Here is a 20475-nt window from a genome sequence, read left to right on the forward strand (position 1 = left end):
AATAAGAAGGCAAGCCTGCTGCAGATTTGTAGAAAATACTTCCAAAACATAAATCTGACAAATTGTATCCAGAATTTAAAGAACATGATGAACTCTCACAATTTAACAAGAAGACAATCAGATTTTTTAAATGAAAAGAAGATCTGAATAAACTTTTCATAAAAGAATTGACATACTAATGGCCAATAAGTACATGAAAAGATGCTTCAGATCACCAATCATCAGGGAAATAAAAATTAAAACAACAACATTAGAATGGCTAAAATTTTTAACCGGCAGGACCAAGTGTTGATGATGATACGGAGCAACTGGAACTTCCATACATTGCTGGTGTGAACGCAATTTGGGAAACAGTTTAGAAGTTTCTTATAAAGCTTTAAAAACCTATTTTCCATTAAGATTCAGCAATTTCACTCTTATTAATCCAGGAGAAACACATGAATGTTCCTACCAGCTTCAATCATTTATAGCCAACATGGAAACCACCCACATGTCCATCAATGTGCCAATGAAAGGACAGTCTGTGGCATTTCCATACAATGGAATACCACCAAACAAGAACAAGGAACAAACCACTGATATACACAGAAACGTAGCTAAGTAAAAGAATTCACACACAAAAGGCTATATAGTGCATATTATACTGTATAGTTCAATTTACAGGTAATTATAGAAAAAGCAAAATTATAGTGACTAAGCAAATAGATGGTTGCATAGGGCCAAGAGCAGGAGGGCTGGAGAGTTAACTGAAAAAGGGGCGAGAGAGAACTTTTAAGGATGGTGAAATGTTCTATTCTTGACTATGTACGTTTGGCAAAACCAAACTGCTCACTTAAAATAGTGAGTTTTGTATGTAAATTATCTTTCTTAATAAAGCTGTATAAAAACAAACAAATGAAAAGTTTCTTTTAAGAACCCTCTGCAAGACATGTGCAAAAAATAAATGATAAAAGAATTTTACCTGATCCCAATGTTTAAGGGAGAGTGTAGAAAGAGGTGTGGCATTAGCAAATTCAAGATTTGCAAAATGCCAATCAAGTATCTGTCTGTCTCTTGACGAGAGGTATACATCACTGCAAAATGAGAACAAAGGAGTACAAGGTTATTAAAGGGCTTTACTATTATGCTCAGTAGGTGGATGGGGATGATCTCAGTAACTGTGTGACAATCTAAACCTGGGACTGTACTTTAATGTGAAAAAATTCTAAGTCAGAAAGTAGGACCTGAGCTGTCTTATTAACCCCTTTATTCCTGGGACCTGGAGCAGTGCCAATCTCACTACATAAAGCAAATTACAATTAGGCCTCATTTGCCTGGAAAAAAAAGAGGTGAGGTCAGGACGGCCCTGGTGAGGTTGGGACAGCCCCGGTGAGGCCGAAACGGCCCCGGTGAGGTCGGGACGGCCCCGGTGAGGTTGAAGCGGCCCCAGTGAGGTCAGGACGGCCCCGGTGAGGTCAAATAAGAGATCAAACGAAGGACTTATATGCATGCATATAAGAATAACCAAGGGACACATGACACTGGGGAGTAGGGGAGGCCGGGGGAATGTCAAGGGGGGGGGGGGGGGGAAGGAGACATATGTAATACTCTTTGTAATACTTTAAGAAATAAAAATTATTTAAATTTAAAAAAAAAGAAAAGAAAAAGTCTTCTTTATATGGTTGCATTATAAAAGCATATTCGTTGTAAGAATTTGTTTTGTATTTTAAAGCATGGACTTTTTGGCAAGAATGGGAAGCACCCCTGACTGCAGAACAGAACAGATTCATGTGAAGACCAGGTGCAATATGGAGCACAGTATCAGCATGCAAGTATTCACTGTCAAAAGCCAATGGAAATAAAGTGTAATACTTTCCTACTCCCCAGAATTATGGGAATTTGAAGCAATACCACCTTCTATGCCACTCCAGGAAGACAATTTTCATTTACTACACTTTCAAATACATATATCAGATTTTATGAAGGCTATCTTCAAAAACAATATATTTAAGTATCTAGGCCATTCTTACACATTAAAACAAAAGACTAGGGGCCGTGGCCGGTTTGGCTCAGTGGATAGAGAGCATCCACCTGTGAACTGAAGGGTCCCAGGTTCGATTCCAATCAAGGGCACATGCCTGGGTTCTGGGCTCAATCCCGGTGCGGGGCTTGCAGGAGGCAGCTGATCGATCATTCTCTCTCATCATTGATGTTTCTCTCTCTCTCTCCCTCTTCCTTCCTCTCTGAAATCAATAAAGATATATTTAAAACACACACAAAAAACCCCCATAAGACTAGGGGATTTAGAAACCAGAGAAGCATAGCTGACCATTGAACAACTCTGGGTTAAGGGCACTGATCCCCACCCCCAAATATCTGGGGATGGCTTTTGATTTTCCCAAAACTTAACTACCAATAGCCTACTGTTGACAGGAAGCTTCACTGATAAGATAATCAATTAACACATACTTGTATGTTATATGTATTATATGCTGTGTCCTTATAATAAAGTAAGCCAGAGAAAGGAAAATACGTGCATAAATTCTATGCAATCATGACATATCTAACTTTTTCTAGATTTCTAGGCTACGCAGTTGTCTGCACATTTTTTCCAAATTGTTGTAAATCTCCAAAAAAATTTTCCAATGAATTATAAGCTGAAAAATGTCCACATATAAGGGGATCCGAGCAGTTCAAATCTGTGTTTAAGGGTAAACTGTAGTCCACATGCACAGATAGCTTACATTTATTAAACAATTTACAATCCATTCACTTAACATAAATAAAACCATGGTGCTTTATAATTTTCCCTCTAAATCTAACAGAAAGAACAGTAAACCCTAGCCTTCTGAACGTCAGTGTTTTTTTCCGTACCTTGGGGGATTGGCTTCCAATTCTTGAAGTTTTTCTTCTAGTTTTCCTTGTGTTTCAGCTAACTCATCATATTCCTGATAGAATTTAAGAGAACCAGTTGATCTAATGTGTCAGAGACCAACCTAGTTATTTATCCCACAAAGGGTAAGGTCTGAACCACACCCCTGGCCCAGGTCATATCCACAAGTGTCTCAGCTTAAGGCTGGGTCAGGGCTCGTTATTCTTGGAGACAAACTATAATGTGAGCCTGAAATTAAGATGGGAGAGGGGAAGGTACAGCAACCACCACTTCCTGTGCACTCACCACATGCCCTAGTGAGTGAGTTAGCACTGATACCATGTAACAGACGAGGGGAGTAAGAAGCCCAAGGTCTCCAGGCCAGAAGATACTAAGTTATGGATTTCAACCAGATAACGTGACTCCAAATGACTCTGGAGTCCATGTTCATTATCATTATTCTGAACTGTCAGGGATAAACTATACCAAAGGGCCAAAATGAGATAGTAAACTAAAGGATGAGATTGTGAAAACAAAGTAGGAATTCTGCAGAAAAAGTAGATCTCAAACCAAACTAACCCATTAAGTCCCCAATGCTCCTGGGTACCAAATCCGCTTTGCACTACAGGTAGCTGTGATTGACTAGTGGATCTTTCCCAAGTTCCTCAGATCTACGCTACTCTTAGGATTCCGAATAAAACCAACTGGGCATGTATGTCCGTATACCACACCTTGCACAGGGCAGTCAGATCCCTGTGTTTGCTCTTCACCAAGAACTCAGCCGTGATATCTCTGGGTGGCTTGACTTCAGATGCTTCTTTGTATTGCTGATGGAGCTCTTTAATTTTCTCTTTCAAATTTACCATCTAAGAGGGAAAAATAAAAATTTACCATTCCAGATAGTGATGTCCTTCATCTCCAAATCACATGCTTTGGTTCCTCCCCCTAAACTGCTATTATACCAAAACAGGTCCTTGGAATTCTTAAATGCCTCTTCTATATCATGGTATTTTAGAACAGGAAAAAACCCCTATAGGGCTCAACACAGAGATATCACACCACTGTGAGGTGAGACTGCTTCTGTCTTCCAGAACACATGGCAGAACTAGGAGTGTCCCATTAATTTAAAAAAATATTACATACACACACGTGCAAATTAATTTAATTTCCAGGAAAAACAAAGTACTATAATGTAACTTAAACTTGTTGTTTTTGGAAACCAATGGCCATGATTTGTTTTTTAAATATATAAAAGGTCAAGTTATCACGCAAAGCAACTGCTGGAACTATTCCCAGGATTGGTCTGGTCCGGTTTCTGAGGGTACTACAGAGGCCTCGCGGGATGGTTAAAGCTTGAGATGAGGAACCCCACAGCTGGCCATTCTCTGGCCACTCATCTCACTTCATCATACCACAGTCCTGAATAAGGAGTGCCAGAGACCTTTTCACTTGACAAGATGAAGAAGTGAGGCACCGTGAGAGTGAGGCAAGAGTCTAGTCACAAGATGCTCCCGGTTTTGCATGACAACTCCCACAGGAGCTGTCCCACTTCACGTTTTCTCTCTAAGCTGGTATTATGTTTGCGGCTAGCAGGATGAGGAGAAACAAAGAGTTTCCTAGTCTGGAGGGTGGTGGCAAAGAGCCCTCAATAGATCTACTATTTGGCACAAGCTGGTTTCCCTCCCATCCTAGAATTCAGCAGAGGGCACTGGGTCAGCTTTACAACAGCCAAAGGGATCCTGACAGCAATTTACCAGTAAAGCTGCACTTTAGAGTGACAGATAAAACAGTGCCTTTTGCTAGTCATTTTTTCTTAAGAGTAATCAGTGAGTCCCAGTGCTTTTAAAATTTCTAGAAGGCTTTTTCTCTCCTACTAATGCACCTTCAGATATGAAAAAAAATAAAACAGAATTTCACCTTATTAAGAAGCTCTTTCAATTCCTCCTGAGTTTTCACTATCTTCTTCCAATGTTCAATCTGCTCATCTTTAACATGCTTTTCTTGTAACCTAAGAGAGAGAATTCATATGCTCTGGTCACACAGCTTTGCAACATAAGACTGGTATCCACCAAAAACATTTAAGAGTATCAAGGCCCACTGATATTTCTAATACTCTGAAACAAGAAAGTTGGCTGGGGACAAGTTATTTTCTAGGCTATGTTAAATGCAGTTTAGTGCCATAAAAGTGAATTGTAGAATTCAGAAGGGTTTTACGTATCATGTAATTATTGGTTTTACTTTTAGAGTTAACTATTTGACATGAAAATAAGCAAAAATTAGCTCAAATAAGACTTGATGGAAAACTTAAAACAAAAATAGCAAATCTCTAAATGGAAATCACTAGACAATAAGCAGTATCGAAGTACTTACTGAATAACAACTTCCAATGCCTGGCCAAGGGACACGGGCTTATTATTGAGGACATTGAAGTCTAGCTGATGACTAAGGTAAGATGTAGCTTCTAGCAACCGGTTAAACTCTTGTTCTACCATTTCATCTTTCTCTTTAGGAACCTGAAAATCCGAAGTATAGCAGAGTTGGTCCTTATAATACTAAACATAACCACCCATGAAAACACAAATGCTATACAAATTAAAAGGTTTCTCAAAGGGGAAACCTTTGAGGACAATGATTTAAACTTTCTTTTCTATGAAGTGGTCAATTCTATTAAATGAGATATGAGATGTTTTTGGCACTGATACTCTCCTATTCTCCCAATTTGGCCCCCAGAGCTGGGACTCTATCTCTATTAGCAGCCCCAGGATTCACACTGGTGCTAACTGAAGTCACGTGGAGCTTACATGCACTGAGATAAGCTGGGCTGACATGCAGACAATAGCTAGAAACGTCCCAGAGAACAAAAACTGTGTCAACACACCTGAGGACCTTCCAGCAAAAGGGCAAGATGGACAAATAAGAAGCCCGAGGCACCTGCTTCCCCTCAAAGAAGAATTTAAGGTGGGAGTAGGAAAGAGAGAAGTGAAGTTCATTGCAATTAATAAGCTATTAATTTGCAGAGTAACAGTGTTTTAAGGCACCAATTAAGTTCCGAGTTGAATGTCCAAAGCTCAGATTATGAGTGACCGAGGTACCAGGTCTGGCTCGCTATGGTGGAGGAAGGGAACAGACTGCAGAGCAGATCGTCAAGCTCCAAGACCATGCTCCCAGGCCCTGCCATCAGTTAGTGGAGACACATACCTCTGTGACTACTACTTAATTCAGCCCCAAAGTAGACTATCTGCAATTCTATTGCTGATTTCATGACAGCAGCGAGAGAAAAGGCACATCTAATGCAAGCATCTCTTGCCATAATAAGCGGGGTATCTACTGGGAAGTGGGATTTAAAATATGAATTTCACTTTACAGCCAACCTAAAATTGGTAACAAGAAAACAAATATTAAAGGTCTAAGGAACACTAAGGCAGAGAAGTGATCTTTTACAACCAGAGATAACTGATTGTGGACAAGATCATCACAGTAAGACTCTACCTCTTGTTTGAAACTCCTTAGTTTTTGCCCTTCCCAATTAAACAGATGATTTTGAAGTACAGGCCGCTGCCCCTTCACTGATAAGTCACCCAAATAACTCCCTATGAGCCAGGGGGTGGCAAAAAGAATGTGGCAAGAAATACAATCTGCACCAAAAAGAGAAAAAAGGGAAAAGGACTGCAACTCTCCTTGGAAACTGTAAATATGACAGACACCGTAAGTGACTCAATCAAAAGCATGTTTTAAAGCATCAAGTTCCAGAAGACCGCACTGAAGAGATCAAGAAATCTCTATGAATTTGAGAGTCCTCATTAGCCTAAGAAATGTCAACCCCCGAGAATCTTCTGGTTTATACTGAGAAATAAGGCAGAGAATCGGGCTTTGGATACTTGGTGCCATTATATAGCAGGGTGGTACCTAGGATTCAGACACATCTGACCTCCTATTCAACTCCAGGCCCAAAGAAAGGAGCTCTTGGTGACAGCCCTACTTGTTCTGATTACATGGTTAACAGAGCTAATGGAGGAGACCATTTTGTCAGGAATTTACTTTACTTTCTCATTAGTTACTTTTCCTCACTAATGTGATGGTCACACTAGTATACAGAACAGCTCAAAGCAATGCTGAAATTTTTCTCAGTGTAACCCATGCAATGATGCTACAAAATATGGTTCTAGAAGCACTAAATTTGGTGCACCTTTAAAAAAGAAAACAATTACATTTTCAACTGATATCTACAGCTATGAAATCTTAACAAATAATAGATGCAATGTGTAAGGCTGCTTTTCCCGGAGTAGAAAAGGGTGATATTTCTGTGTGGCTTCTGTATTGTCTAGTAAGGGGATGCTGTAGCAGCAAGAGGGATCAGCTCACATACGCCTCTGCAGCAGGGCAGAATGTGCCGACACACAAGTGTGCAAATGGTGCAGATTAAAGCTCTTCCAGTGTCAACTGGACGGCTTGCTTCAGACAAGCTTTAATCTTTGCAGCGAGGCTGACAGTCACACAGGGAAGTTCATACTGAAAAATGCGCAGCACTCAGGCTCAGTAATTGGGGTCCGGGGTGTGTGGTAGAGAAATACTTAAAGGGACACTGTCAAGGTTAAAGGGACCAAATTTGACCTTTTGTTTCTTCCCTCTTTGCTAAGCAGCCCACTTGATTCATTACACTTTCCCCTTTAGTCCACCCACACCCCCCACAAAAAAACCTGACTTTTTACATGCGCTTTCAATGACAAAAACTCAAATGGCACCAGCCCGACACACAGGCGCAAATCTACAACAACAAACCAGTGTGGATGTATGATGGAGAGGACCTTTGGAAGGGAAAGATTTAAGTTTCAAGCTTTTAATGGGTTATTGTAAACAGTGAGGAAAATGATTTGAAAAATTATGAAAAAAAATACCTTGACAGTGTCCTTTTAACCAGTGCAGCAGAGAGAGAAATAAACTGTAAATAACAGCCCAATAGCCACGTCAAGTTTCATCTTTACGACAGCAGTAAAATCAAGGCTTTAAACACAGAGCATGACAAAAGCATTGTTAGCTCAGAAGCTGCAACCACCAGAGAAATAAGGGACAGACTGTACAGAGACCAAAATGGGAAAGTCAAGGCATTGAAATGGACAAAAGAAAGCCAGTGTGGAGAGGACGGTGGTGGTGAAGGGAGATGGCATCAGAAAGCAGTGAGGAATAAAGCAAACGTAATAAAAGAGAAAAAGAAACACAGAACAGTAACAAGAACAACAACAGACAGACAAAAACCAAACCAAAGGTCACGGCCACGTCTGACTGACGTCAGGACGACATGTCTGCATCTCCGGTACACCACCTAACTCGAGCTCCACTGAGGAGACTCTAAGGAACAGCCAGCAGTCAGGCCCAGCCCGTTTCTGCCTAAACAGTTATGGGAGTGTTGCCAGTGAGACTGGGGATAGTTTTGAAACTGGAATGTTTTTCCACTAACTTTAAAATTCCACTTTGAAATTAAAGGAATATTTGAAAAATAGTAAATAAAATACTTGTCCATTAATCAATACTGACTGGGTGAAAATCAAAAAGTGTTGTTGATATATTTACATTTTGAATCTATTTCTAAAATTAAGCTAGTTTAGGTATGCACTACTTGACACAGCCAGACAATGAAAAGAACTTTTGCAAATGATGACCTTTAAGCACCGCCTAAATACCTGTTCCCCTTGGTGAGAATTGTTGGACTATCTTAGTTTCACAAATTATTGTGGAGCACAAAATGCAGTAACTTTAGTTTACCTGACCATTCTACTCTAGGTTCTTAAGCTGCACCTTGAGAAAGAACTCAGCAAATGACTGCAAAGTTGGGCTCTGTGTTAGACAGGGCTGGATTTCTACGTTACAACACAGCAAGAACATGTTAACCAAACTGAGAAGCAAGCAGTTTTTTCTCAAAGAACCTTTGATACAGTTTTCTAGTAAAGAATTAAACAAAAAAGCTATCATTTGAAACAGATTTTGATATGACTTGTCAAAACCATTTATTTCTTTATGAAAAGCTCCAAATAAACAGTTTCTTCAAGACTAGGAACACTGGGTGAGTCTTATTGCTCTAAATAGGTACAATTCTGATTGTTTTGGTCCTGCAGATTATATGGAACATTCCTAAATATGGCCAAGGGAGGGACAGCCTATGCATCTAGCCCATGCAGAATAAATTTAGGGAGAGCCAAGCAACTTTCTGGACAATGTCCCTGATCCTGCAAGAAGTTATCTCAAAAAAAGGACACTCTCCTTAGTTCAACCTCTGGTTGCATTCTATCATCACAAACTCTTCAGGTCTACAAAAACGTGATCTCATTCCAGTCTGCAAAAGTTCTGAAGCAGCAGAGCAGACTGCATTGACTGCAGCTTGGTTCTGGGTACAGAAGTTCTGAAGATTTAGCCAGAGAAATCCTTAAAAAGAGTAACTAACACATTGAAAAAAGTTGTAATGACCAAATCTGGCCAACAGAGGCCATAGTCAATCTCCGCCTCCGTGCACTTCTAGAATTATAAGACAAAGATTTAGATTGGTTCTTTTGGTAAAACCTAGAAGAAATTTACATCTGAACAGACTCTAATTCAGGTTCCCCAATAGCTAAGGAAAACGAAATCTAGCTATTATTCCTAAAGGGAGAATAAGGACAAGTATATCCTTAATCCGAAAGTTTAATGTAATTCTATAAATGAAGGCTGTCATCTTTAAACTCACAGGGTTTTTTTTAGATTATGCAAATATTGGACTTCCCTAAAGCAGTGACTAGGCCATGTGGAGAAGGTACCTACAACGTGTCGGAGGCTACCCTAGCAGTGATAGCATGCAGTAGAGGCGCTCAGGAAAGGCCTATTAAATGAATAAATTAACATAGTTTGGAAAAGCAAAGTCAGTATTATAACTATATTTTAGGGGAAAATACCTATTCTGCAACTTCAGGAACATTAAAGGAAGGCAGGAGACTTTTATATTTATAAAAAGCAGGGATTGGCAGTCATGATTTTAAAGGATATAGAAAAAGAATACCTTAAAGACACCGAAAATGTTTCCACAAAGAAAGATGAAAACTGAAAAGGCCAACAGGCCTGTGACAAATGTATAATCATCTAAGCACCACTCTATATGAACACAAGTGAAAACTGGCTACCTTATGGTAGGTACTGAGTACATCCAGTTAACGGTTTTTGTAAAAGACCGACACTTGTTATCTTTCTAGTATTCTCTTTCTTCTTGTAACAGTTGAGCCATTCAAGAAAACCAGTGCATCTGTTTTTCCAAGTAGTTTCTGAGTCTTTGGATCTCAACTTGGCAACAACTCTAACTCTGTTCCATTGTGATACAGAATGTTACAGCACTGCAGGAATTTAAGATACCTTTTCATTACTCAAAAGCAGCCAAAACAAAACTAGAATCTAAAGCCCCCGAGATACCGGCTAGTGTACAGGAGATGCAGAAAACATTCAGTCATTTCCCCTGTCTCCCCCAATAATCCATGTTTGTGTGGTGGTTGTTTTTTTGTTAATCCTCACCCGAGGATATTTTTCCCCATGGATTTTTAGAGAGAGTGAAAGGGAGGGAGAGAGAAACATCTATGTGAGAGAGACACATTGATTAGTTGTCTTCCATACACACCCCAACAAAGGCCGGGGATCAAACCTGCAACCCAGATATATGTCAGGAATCGAACCTGAGACCGTTTGGTGCGTAATCACACTGGCTAGGGCAACAATCATGTTTTGAGTCCCTTCACTTGTGACTCTCCAAACGTTCCTGAATTATTACCCTATTTCCCAACCTTGTCCACATCCACTTAAAGCTGATTAAAGTATACTAGTATAGCAGTTCACAGTATAATTCCATCATCAGTCGATCTGATGGCAGCTGCTAAAAGACACGTCTACTTACAGGGATACAGTATTTTGTGTTAGAACCCCTGTTCTAGTACCCAGACTTAGGTAATGACCTTAGGCAAACACATTCTGAGCTTTAGATTCTTCCCCTGAAAAATGGGAGAACGAAGCAACTCACCTACTGACTCCTTAGATTTCTAAAGCCATGAAGCATAACTGTAATTATCAGCATAAATTAATGGAGCTATAAGCTCTTAGCACTTGTCCTATAAACTAAAAATCAGTCTTCTTGTCAACAGTTGTCCATTCATACTCAGAGCTAGACTACTGGGAACAGAAGATACAGAAACATTAACATCCCTTCTTAGGTTTACCTAACTACCTTAAGGCTAGTGGAACTCAATGTTGCAAATAACTTTTCCCCAAATTTGAGAACGACGCTTAATCAATCCCCCTTACTACTTGGCTACTGCACCAAATAGAAATATACCAACTTAGTAAAATCCTATAAAGATCAGAGTTGAATGACAACTATAAATTTCACTTGAAAAAATAGCACGCTGAAAACCACATACCTGCTTAACAGCTGTATACTACAGTGCTACTCAAAGGGCTGATCCTGGTGAGCCTACAACCCAGATATGTGCCCTTGACCAGCCATCGAACCTGAGACCCTTTGGTGTGTGATCACGTCGGCCACGGCAACAATCGTTTTGAGTCCCCTCACTAGGAGTTTATGCCAGAACCTAAATGAACACATTGCTTCCTTCAATGAGAAAGTCTTGCTACCAAAAAAAAGTCATCATCTGAACTAAGAGCGTGGTTAATAATGTCGTTTATTTATATTCTGGAGTCAGCTATTTACCTCAACCCATAGTAGTAACCAACAGTTCGTTCATGGATGGGCAGCTGGTTATAGGCCACACTTGAGAGATATACTATTTAGAAAAAAAATTTTTTAAGATATATTAAAGCTCATATAATTCTCTGGATATCTCTACCAAAATAAAACTTTCCTTTTACTGTTACACTACATGAAGCTAAGTGCTCTACATTCAGGAAAATCTAAGGAAAAAGGCAGTCTCAATAATCAGTGAGCACGTCTGATTTCGATCCCGTTACTTCTTGAGGCCTAATGTAATCCACTTTAGAGGCCTTGCTTCCTCAATTCAATTCTCTAAACCACTGCTTGTCTACCCAAAACACTGCTCTGTTCATGTTACTTCCCCTACTCTAAACCTTGTGAAGTCCCAACCAACAATCAGCCTAGTAAGCCACAGCCTCCCCCATAAACGTTGGCTTTACATAACATCAGTCCCTCACCAGCATAATCCTATCGTCTTTCAGAGACTTCTCTTAAGACAAATTGAGTTCTGCTTTCAATGCCTTTCCCTCCACAACCACGTTAAAGTCCTAAGCCACCTTCACAAATGCTCTCCTTCCCTCTAATCTCTCCCCGCCCTTGCCCTTCCCACCTCAACAGACTCTCTGCTTGGCTCTTCAGTAGCAACTTATTCTTCTACCTAACTCTTGGCAAATCTGCCTGTTTTTTGTGTTATTGGAATGGGCATGAGTAATATGATTAAAGGGGGAAATCACTTTGATTTTACTGACAGCTATTACTGTTGATGCTTTCAAGTTCATATAAGACATCTGGAGTCACTAGAAGTTAGGCCCCTTGAAGGCAAAGAAAACATCTTCAGTGTTTAAGACAGGGCCTAGATTTTGGCAAATGTTCAATAAATACTTGACTAACTGTGATATGCTTACTCCAGACAAAAGAGGGGGCTGGACAGATAAACAAGATTGGAGTGGAAAAAGAGAAGTCCGTTATCGCACTCTTTCTACTTTTGTAATATGTTTGAAAATTTCCATAATAAAAAGTTGGAAAATAATTATTTGTGTTCAAGTCCCACTCCACTGTGGCATCTTACATAGCAGGGAATGTCTTATTCAACTCTATATCCCTATATATATCTTTGCAGAATAGTAAAAGTTTATTAAATTGTTGCATTAACTTCTCCTTCATCCTTTTAATCTAATTCTATTTTGCGAATTCTGCCAGAATGGTGGAGATGGGAACTAAGGCATTCCCTGAAAGTCTGTCCTTCTCTGATATGAACGCCATAAAGCTTAAAGATTTGCAGGGGTCCTCAAACTACGGCCCGCGGGCCACATGCAAATACAAATATTGTATTTGTTCCCGTTTTGTTTTTTTACTTCAAAATAAGATATGTGCAGTGTGCATAGGAACTTGTTCATAGTTTTTTTTTTTAAACTATAGTCCGGCCCTCCAACCGTCTGAGGGATAGTTAACTGGCCCCCTGTTTAAAAAGTTTGAGGACCCCTGGTTTAGAGAAATGGCTTAGAATGCCCCATGGGATCTAAAATTGGGATCTTACCACTTTTAATAACAAAAGCTAAACTGCCATACACACACACACACACACACACACACACACGGCAAAACTTCCCTTCCTCAGAACTGTAGACACCATTGCTCCTGATAGGGGAGCTGGTAAACTTCTGCTGAATATAAACTTTTGAATTTCACTCACTCCTAAAATTTAGGATTGACTTACATAGTCTAAGCCAAAATGTCAAACTCACGGCCCACAACGAATATTTTTGCAGCCCAGTCAAGATAACAGTATGTAAGAAACGTTATAATAAAAATTTCGTAACTTAACTTTTACAATATCCTGTTATACATAATTATTAATAACGAACTACAACGTTCGCTAATGACTGATGACTATAATTGTGTTGCATTCATTTCCCTTACGTGCCTTTCGCGCAGGAGCACCATTTCTCTCCACTAATACCAGCAGCGAATATTTTAGCAGCCGATGGCCACGTCATTAATCTTGGACTGATTGGTTTGGTGTGCGCAACAGAAAATACTTCACTTTCGGAGAACAAGAAAAATAGGTTTATTTGTGTTTTGCTTATTAATTTGTGCAGTTATTCAGTGTCTGCTAAGTTAATGTACATATTAATTTTTATTAAAATGTTCTATTATTTTATGTTAATGATTACTCATTTATTTCAGCCCTTTGTATTCAGCATGTCTCTATCGAAATAAACCTACGTGTCTATGAAAATTGAAGCTTTTGTTTTTTGCGGCCCACATAAACTTAAACCTTGTTTAGCTGGCCCATGTTAGCCTTTGAGTTTAACATGCTTGGTCTAAGCCTATCATATAGTTGTTACTGTCACTCTCCCATACTGAACACCACTTCCATTCTACTGCCATACTAAGTATAGGAAGTTCCTATGCATCTGGGTCAACAATGACCAAAATAAGCACTGGCTAAGTACCACAATTTGGCTATTAGCCCGTTAAAAACTTAAGTCTACAAACACAAAACTGAAGTCATAAAGAGCACATGGAGCTAAAGCAAATGATGGGATGCACAATACAAAGAAAGGAAGAATCAGATGTCAATTACATAGGTCCCTGGGAGTAGGTGGCCACAACTAAATAAAAAGACTGACTAGCCTTCATTAAATATCTAAAGATAAATGCTTAAACTGGCATATCTGTTTGCATATATGCAATAATAATCCCTTCCTAATAAAGCTTAGAATTAAGGAACAATCAGAAAACGTTATACAATTTCTGCCCTCAGTTGATATGTATATGTGTATATATTCACCCAGACATTATCCCTGAAAATGTTTTCAAGTGAGCCAAAGAAATTTTGAAAAGTTCTGTTTGTCCTCCACTTACAGCTTGTCCATTGGCTTCATAAAGTGGGCATTTTTGCTTGATCTTGGCCAGTTCCATATTTACTTGTTTGCTGACCACAGCCATGGGATTCCCTCCTAGGAAAAACTCAAATGATTAAATTCAACATACCTATGAAAAGAAAACAAAAACCTCAAAGCAAAAATATTTTTACCAAATTTAAAATACCTAAACTTGTGTATTTTATTTACATATATATATCCACAGGTAAAACAAATGTGTAAGATAAGCATAAAGAAGAAAGCAAAAAAATTACCTATAATCCCAGTTAGTTAACACTAGAATCTTCTAGATTTTATGTGCATACAATTAGACATACACACACAAAAGGATCATACATAACACATGTATTGTTTTGTTTTGTAACCTTTTTACAACTTAGCATATACATTGTGGACATCCTTTCATGTTACTATGGAGTTACATAATTTTTAGTGGCTGTACAGTTCTCATGTGTAACAATTTCATCTTCTAACCTGAGGTTTCCAATGTTCTGCTGTGCCCATTAAAAATGCTCCAAACATAAGATGGTCCACTTGTTTATTGTCTTAGGATAATTTCCCAGAGCTGGATCTGCTAGGTCCAAATGTCTGTACAGTTTAAATTTTGCACACACTCATATATTCTTTCAGGAAGCCTATGCGTCAGTTTACCTCTCACTAATACTAAGAATAGCATCCTAAGTCAATATATTTTAAAATTGCATCTATAGCTTTAAAATATAAGCTTACCAGTAAACAACCTTATGGGCCTCAGAAGTGTATTATAGCACAAAACTACTTACCAAGACCTGTTACTACCATGGCTCCAAGATCAGCTACGTAGTTTCCTTTGCGAAATGTGGCAACTCGTCCACCTACACGATCCTGTTTTTCAGAAATTAAATGGCTAAAATCACCAATTCTATTTTAACCATAAGAACCGGGCATGGTATGCCCCAGGCCTCTGTCTTCTTGTAATTTAAAATGAAAGGTGTAGTTTAGAGTTTACATGGAATGCAATAAACAGTATAGTGGCACAAAGAGCAAATGGAGTTTAAATGGGAGAGGTAGGTAATGAATGACATACAGAAAGGTATGGAATTACGATGTGAAATAGGAAAAACAATTTGGTAGTCAGAAGACATATTTAGTAATAGGTACTGCTGTCTCTCTATCCAGCTGTCTCTAATACCACTAATGAACAGGCTAAGCAAGGGTCACACGCATAGAAAATATGCATTAAGAAATTCCAACTAAACACCATCTTTCTACCACTGATTTCCTACTATTGCCTCCAGTGCCCAAAGTCAGCTTAGAATGATGTGATAGATTTGTTTGATAAATGGTTCTCCAGAACAAGTCCATGCCTGGGGCAGTGTCTAATGAGCATGAACTATCAACAATACCTCTCATTCCTAAATAGGCACAGGCTGATCTCTGCTGACTAGGGCCTTTCAAGTATGGGACAACCTTACTGAGCTGCAGGGATATTTCAATTATGGATAAATACAGACATGCAAACTCCAAGCAAACAAAACAAAAACCTGTAAGCTGGATTAAAACTCCACTTGGGTAGGAATCATAATGATTCTATCATTCCTTACTGTATTTTTAGTGCACAGGACACAGAGGACACAAAAATATTTTCTTAGTTAATGAATAAAATATTTTTAGTAAGACTACATCAGAAATTATTTACTTTTGATTTCCCCATATTTGAAAAGACTATTTTTTTAAAAATATCAATTTAGCCCAGCCCAGTGTGGCTCAGTGGTTGAGCGTCAACCCATGAACCAGGTCACTGTTTGATTCCCGGTCAGGGCACACGGCCAGGTTGCAGGCTCCATCCCCAGAAGAGGGTGTGCAGGAGGCAGCCAATCAATTCTCTCTCATCATTGATGTTTCTATCTCTCTCCCTCTCTCTTCCTTTCTCTGAAATAAATAAAAACATTTAAAAATAAGTAAATAAATTAGCAATTTATAAATAGCAATTTGGATTGTACTACAGATTTTATAAAATTTTAGGTTGTTTAGGTTACCCTGAGAAGTGTTTATTTATTTATTTTTTAATTAATTAATTTTAAATTAATTTTAGAGAAAGGAAGGGAGAGGGAGAAAGAGAGAAACATCGACTGGCTGCCTCCCCCACTTGCCCTGAGAGGGGATCAAACCTGCAACACAGGTATGTGCCCTGAAGGAGAATGGAAACCCAGAAGCTGCTGGTGTACAGGACAATGCTCCAACCAAGACCCATGGGGCCAGGATGAGCAGTATTTTTTGAACAGTGGTAGTCCAGGAAGGCCCTGAAGCCACTGGAAGATAATTAAACCTCAAAACTTACTAATGAAGATAATTTAAATAGTAGTGTTCTAACATGACATCCTTTTTTCCACTCTGTGCCATCATCCCTTTCCTCCTTTACTAGTAGTTTCCATCTCTCTCTAGGGCTAATGAGAAAGGAACCAGTATCTTGGCTACAGTAGGCCCTAAAAGATGGTTGCTACCTGAGAACTAATTCCTTTTCCTTGACTACCAAACAAGAAGACAGTTCACTGTGTTCCACTCCTAAGAACACTGCCTCCTGCAAAGGATACGTCCGTGAAGTCCCATGACCTGCAAATATCCATCAAAAGGATATGCAGATCATTTACACACTCTAAATCCTCACTAAGCTTTTCAAAGCTTTACTGTCAAAGTGCTTGCATATAAATAACACTATCCAAGATACTTTTAAGAGCATTAATACACATCAATTTGGTTTAGTTCAAGTTATGATTTCTTAATTTGCAACAGATAACTTCCTTTAGGTCAGGCTTCTAAACCCCAAATAAAATTCTTACCCTAGCTTCCAGAAGTGTGACATCCATTCCAAAACTTTGTAACTGACGAGCTGCTGCCAAGCCCGAGACTCCAGAGCCTATAATAATTACCTTTCCTGTCTTTTTAGCTAAAAGCAAAAAATGAACAAAAGTTAGAATATTTTGTTGTAGGTTTGAGTTTGTAATTATGGTATTTTATCATAAAAACTTCTTAACATGTCATAATGTCTTACCAAGTAAACAATTCAGCTATTTTCAAAATATAGAATCTCTATATATAAAAGGCTAAGTGACCATCTGTATGTCAGTCATGACGTGTACTGGCAATTTAAAAATAAACGTTGACTTGCGCATGCATGATACATACACCAGTAAAGCTCTTGCTGGCGCCAATCTAGACAGAGTAGGAATATTCCTACTTGAACCCGTTTTTGGACATGGTCAGTTATATGTTGCTTTCTCTCAAGTTTGAAGAGTTTTTACTCTTAATGTGGAATATATTAGAATAAGTTTATCAATTTATCATTGTTTTTATATCATGTTTTTGTTGTTTTTTATGTTTTTACATGTCTTCATTATTGTTTTATCATGTTGTTTTTATTTATCAATTTATATATTATTTTCATATACATTTTACTAATTTTATTTCATCTCTGACACTTCTATTATAGAGAAAGGGTGAATAGCATTATTAAAATATTTCTTCTAATTAATTTCCTTTCAATGTGTATGAATCTGTGCACCAGGCCACTAGTCTGAATATAAATTAGCAAATATACAGAACTCATAAACTTTAATTCAATGTTGAAAATTTATCAGTGAAATCCTTTATGTTGGGATTTACTTTCTAATTTTTTCAGTTATGTGTTTTAGTATGTGTGACCTGTTAATTTACTGTAAGTAACCTGCTTCATTACCTCACAATTACACTATGACAATTTAATCAGCCACCCTCTTTATCCTTAAAGCTATTTTCTTTTCTTTTTTTAATATTTTATTGATTTTTTTACAGAGAGGAAAGGAGAGGGATAGAGAGTTAGAAACATCGATGAGAGAGAAACATCGATCAGCTGCCTCCTGCACACCTCCTACTGGGGATGTGCCCACAACCAAGGTACATGCCCTTGGCCGAAATAGAACCCAGGACCTTTCAATCCGCAGGCTGACACTCTATCCACTGAGCCAAACCAGTTAGGGCAAAGCTATTTTCTTTAAGCTTGACTTCTACAGTCTTCAGTATCCCTTTTGGAAGAATGATTAAAGTATCAAAAATAAATGTATTTTTAAAACAACTAATTATTTAATTAACTAATTCTCAAAATATCCCTATCTCCTGGATCCTTGGCAGATATTATCTGGAGACCGTGAAAGGGGTAAATAGTATGTAAAAAGAAAAAATGCAAACTTCAGCAGTATAAAAAAATTAGTCAATGAGAGAAAACCTCCAACCTCCTGTTTTTATAACTCACTTCTCTCATCTTTAATAAATTTTATATTTTAATTGATTCTTCTTAAATTGGAAATCTAATACCTTTACGAAGTACCTATCAAACCAGAAATTATAGAAAATGCATTTATGAAAAATTTTTAATTTTGACCTTTAAGATGAACTCTGGAATATTTTAACTCCAAATATAGACTTAGAAATCAAAATAAAATGCTAAAAGCCTCCTGGAAATAAAACCAAGTCCTAGAACGATAACAAAATCAGGAATGCAGTGGCCAGGTCCTTACTTGGGAGGGGCTTTATCCTCTTATAGATGCCGAAGTTGATAAGACCGTGACGCTCTAAATAGCTGTGAACTCGGTGGACAAGCACAGTATCACCTATAGAATAAATGAAGTTAAAAACATGTTTATATTTTTAGCAGTTTAAACAAAATACTTTTTAACTCTATTTCTCCATCATGAAAGCATTCTATACATCTTTTCCACAACCTTCAGGTCATGTGACTCCTTTAGAAAAGTGATTCTTAGAACTAAGTTTATGAGGTAGTACAAAATGCGTAACACATAATTAGGAATTTTTAAGAATGAGATTCCATTACAATGAAATAAAAGTCAAAACAAACCCTTCTTAATGTAATATTATGCCCATTTACTTTGGCAAAAACTTTACAAGATTTCGTTACTGCCAACTAGGAAATGAGAAAGCTAGGTAGCCAGTCAACTGAACGCCAACGAAGTACTCCACGGAGTAAAGCTGGAACACAGGCCTAGGAAAATCACAGCAGTCTCTTAAACTCACTCATCTGTCGCTACAATCTAAAAACCAGGAAACACTTACAAGCATACAAAACAGCTCTTCTACAAGGCTCATTTTTGCACAGTACAAGGTGAAATAAGATGAAAATACAAATTAAAAAGATTAAGGAGCCATGAGGTTCCTGGAAGGAAATGTCAATTTTCATAATCCAGTCCAAAACTAGTTCTACTGAACACATTACTTACTGTTGTAAGGTGCTTCTAATTGTTGGAGAGTAGCCTCAAAAGTCAGCTGAATCTTTGGATTGTCCAACCACAACTGCAACTGTATTTAAATGATAGAAATTGTATTACACACAATTTGATGTATACCATATTTCTACTTTAAAATATTATTTTAACTTTAAGGCCCAAATACGGGCTTTCCTTTCACTTAAACAATGGGGGTTATATTCCTGACAAAGAAACTAATGAAACACAAAAACATGTCAAATGAGCAAATAATTGAAGAGACTCAGAGATATTTAACCTAAGAAAGAAAAAAAATACCTAGTAACTTGCCAAGATCATACAGCTGGTAGGAAGCAACTAGGATTTAAACCTGGATTACATGACACCATAGATATTGAGTAGGTACAACCAACAAAATAAAATGATCAATTAGATATACAGAGGTGGGGGAAAGATGCCAAGGAAAACTCCTCCATTTGTGGCTTGTACAACTAAATGAATCAGTATGCCATTCACTGAATAAGGATCACTGAAAGATGAGATAATGAGTTTAGTTTCAAGACGATCAAGAGTAGATATAAGACTGGTATCTCCATATATAGCCAGAGCTTATAGGAGAGTTAAGATCTAGAGCAATTTGCATATAGGTGATAACTGAAGCCAAAAGTGTAGAAGAGGAGTCCTGACAGGAGAGGACCTTAGGATCCTTAAGGAATTCCAACCAGTTCACATAATGGCCTGTTGTTCAAGGATAAGCCTACAAAGCAGTCAGAGAAGACAGCAGCCAGG

At 38.2% G+C, this 20475-nt stretch overlaps 1 protein-coding gene across 3 annotated transcripts in view; it reads right to left on the bottom strand.

Annotated features, from left to right (window-relative positions):
• Positions 1 to 20475, bottom strand: part of KDM1A (lysine demethylase 1A) — a 67993-nt gene that overhangs the window by 8577 nt on the left and 38941 nt on the right. For all 3 annotated transcript variants that reach the window (XM_059690873.1, XM_059690872.1, XM_059690871.1), the window contains 10 exons: positions 19702 to 19780; positions 18985 to 19077; positions 17272 to 17378; positions 15235 to 15316; positions 14433 to 14527; positions 5222 to 5364; positions 4769 to 4859; positions 3583 to 3717; positions 2854 to 2927; positions 962 to 1073 (listed from right to left, as the gene is read on the bottom strand). In XM_059690873.1, coding sequence (XP_059546856.1) covers positions 962 to 1073; positions 2854 to 2927; positions 3583 to 3717; positions 4769 to 4859; positions 5222 to 5364; positions 14433 to 14527; positions 15235 to 15316; positions 17272 to 17378; positions 18985 to 19077; positions 19702 to 19780 — 1011 coding nt within the window. The remainder of the gene's footprint in view (positions 1 to 961; positions 1074 to 2853; positions 2928 to 3582; positions 3718 to 4768; positions 4860 to 5221; positions 5365 to 14432; positions 14528 to 15234; positions 15317 to 17271; positions 17379 to 18984; positions 19078 to 19701; positions 19781 to 20475) is intronic.

The sequence above is a fragment of the Myotis daubentonii genome, chromosome 3 (assembly GCF_963259705.1).
Source record: "Myotis daubentonii chromosome 3, mMyoDau2.1, whole genome shotgun sequence".
In the NCBI taxonomy this organism is placed as follows: Eukaryota; Metazoa; Chordata; class Mammalia; order Chiroptera; family Vespertilionidae; genus Myotis; species Myotis daubentonii.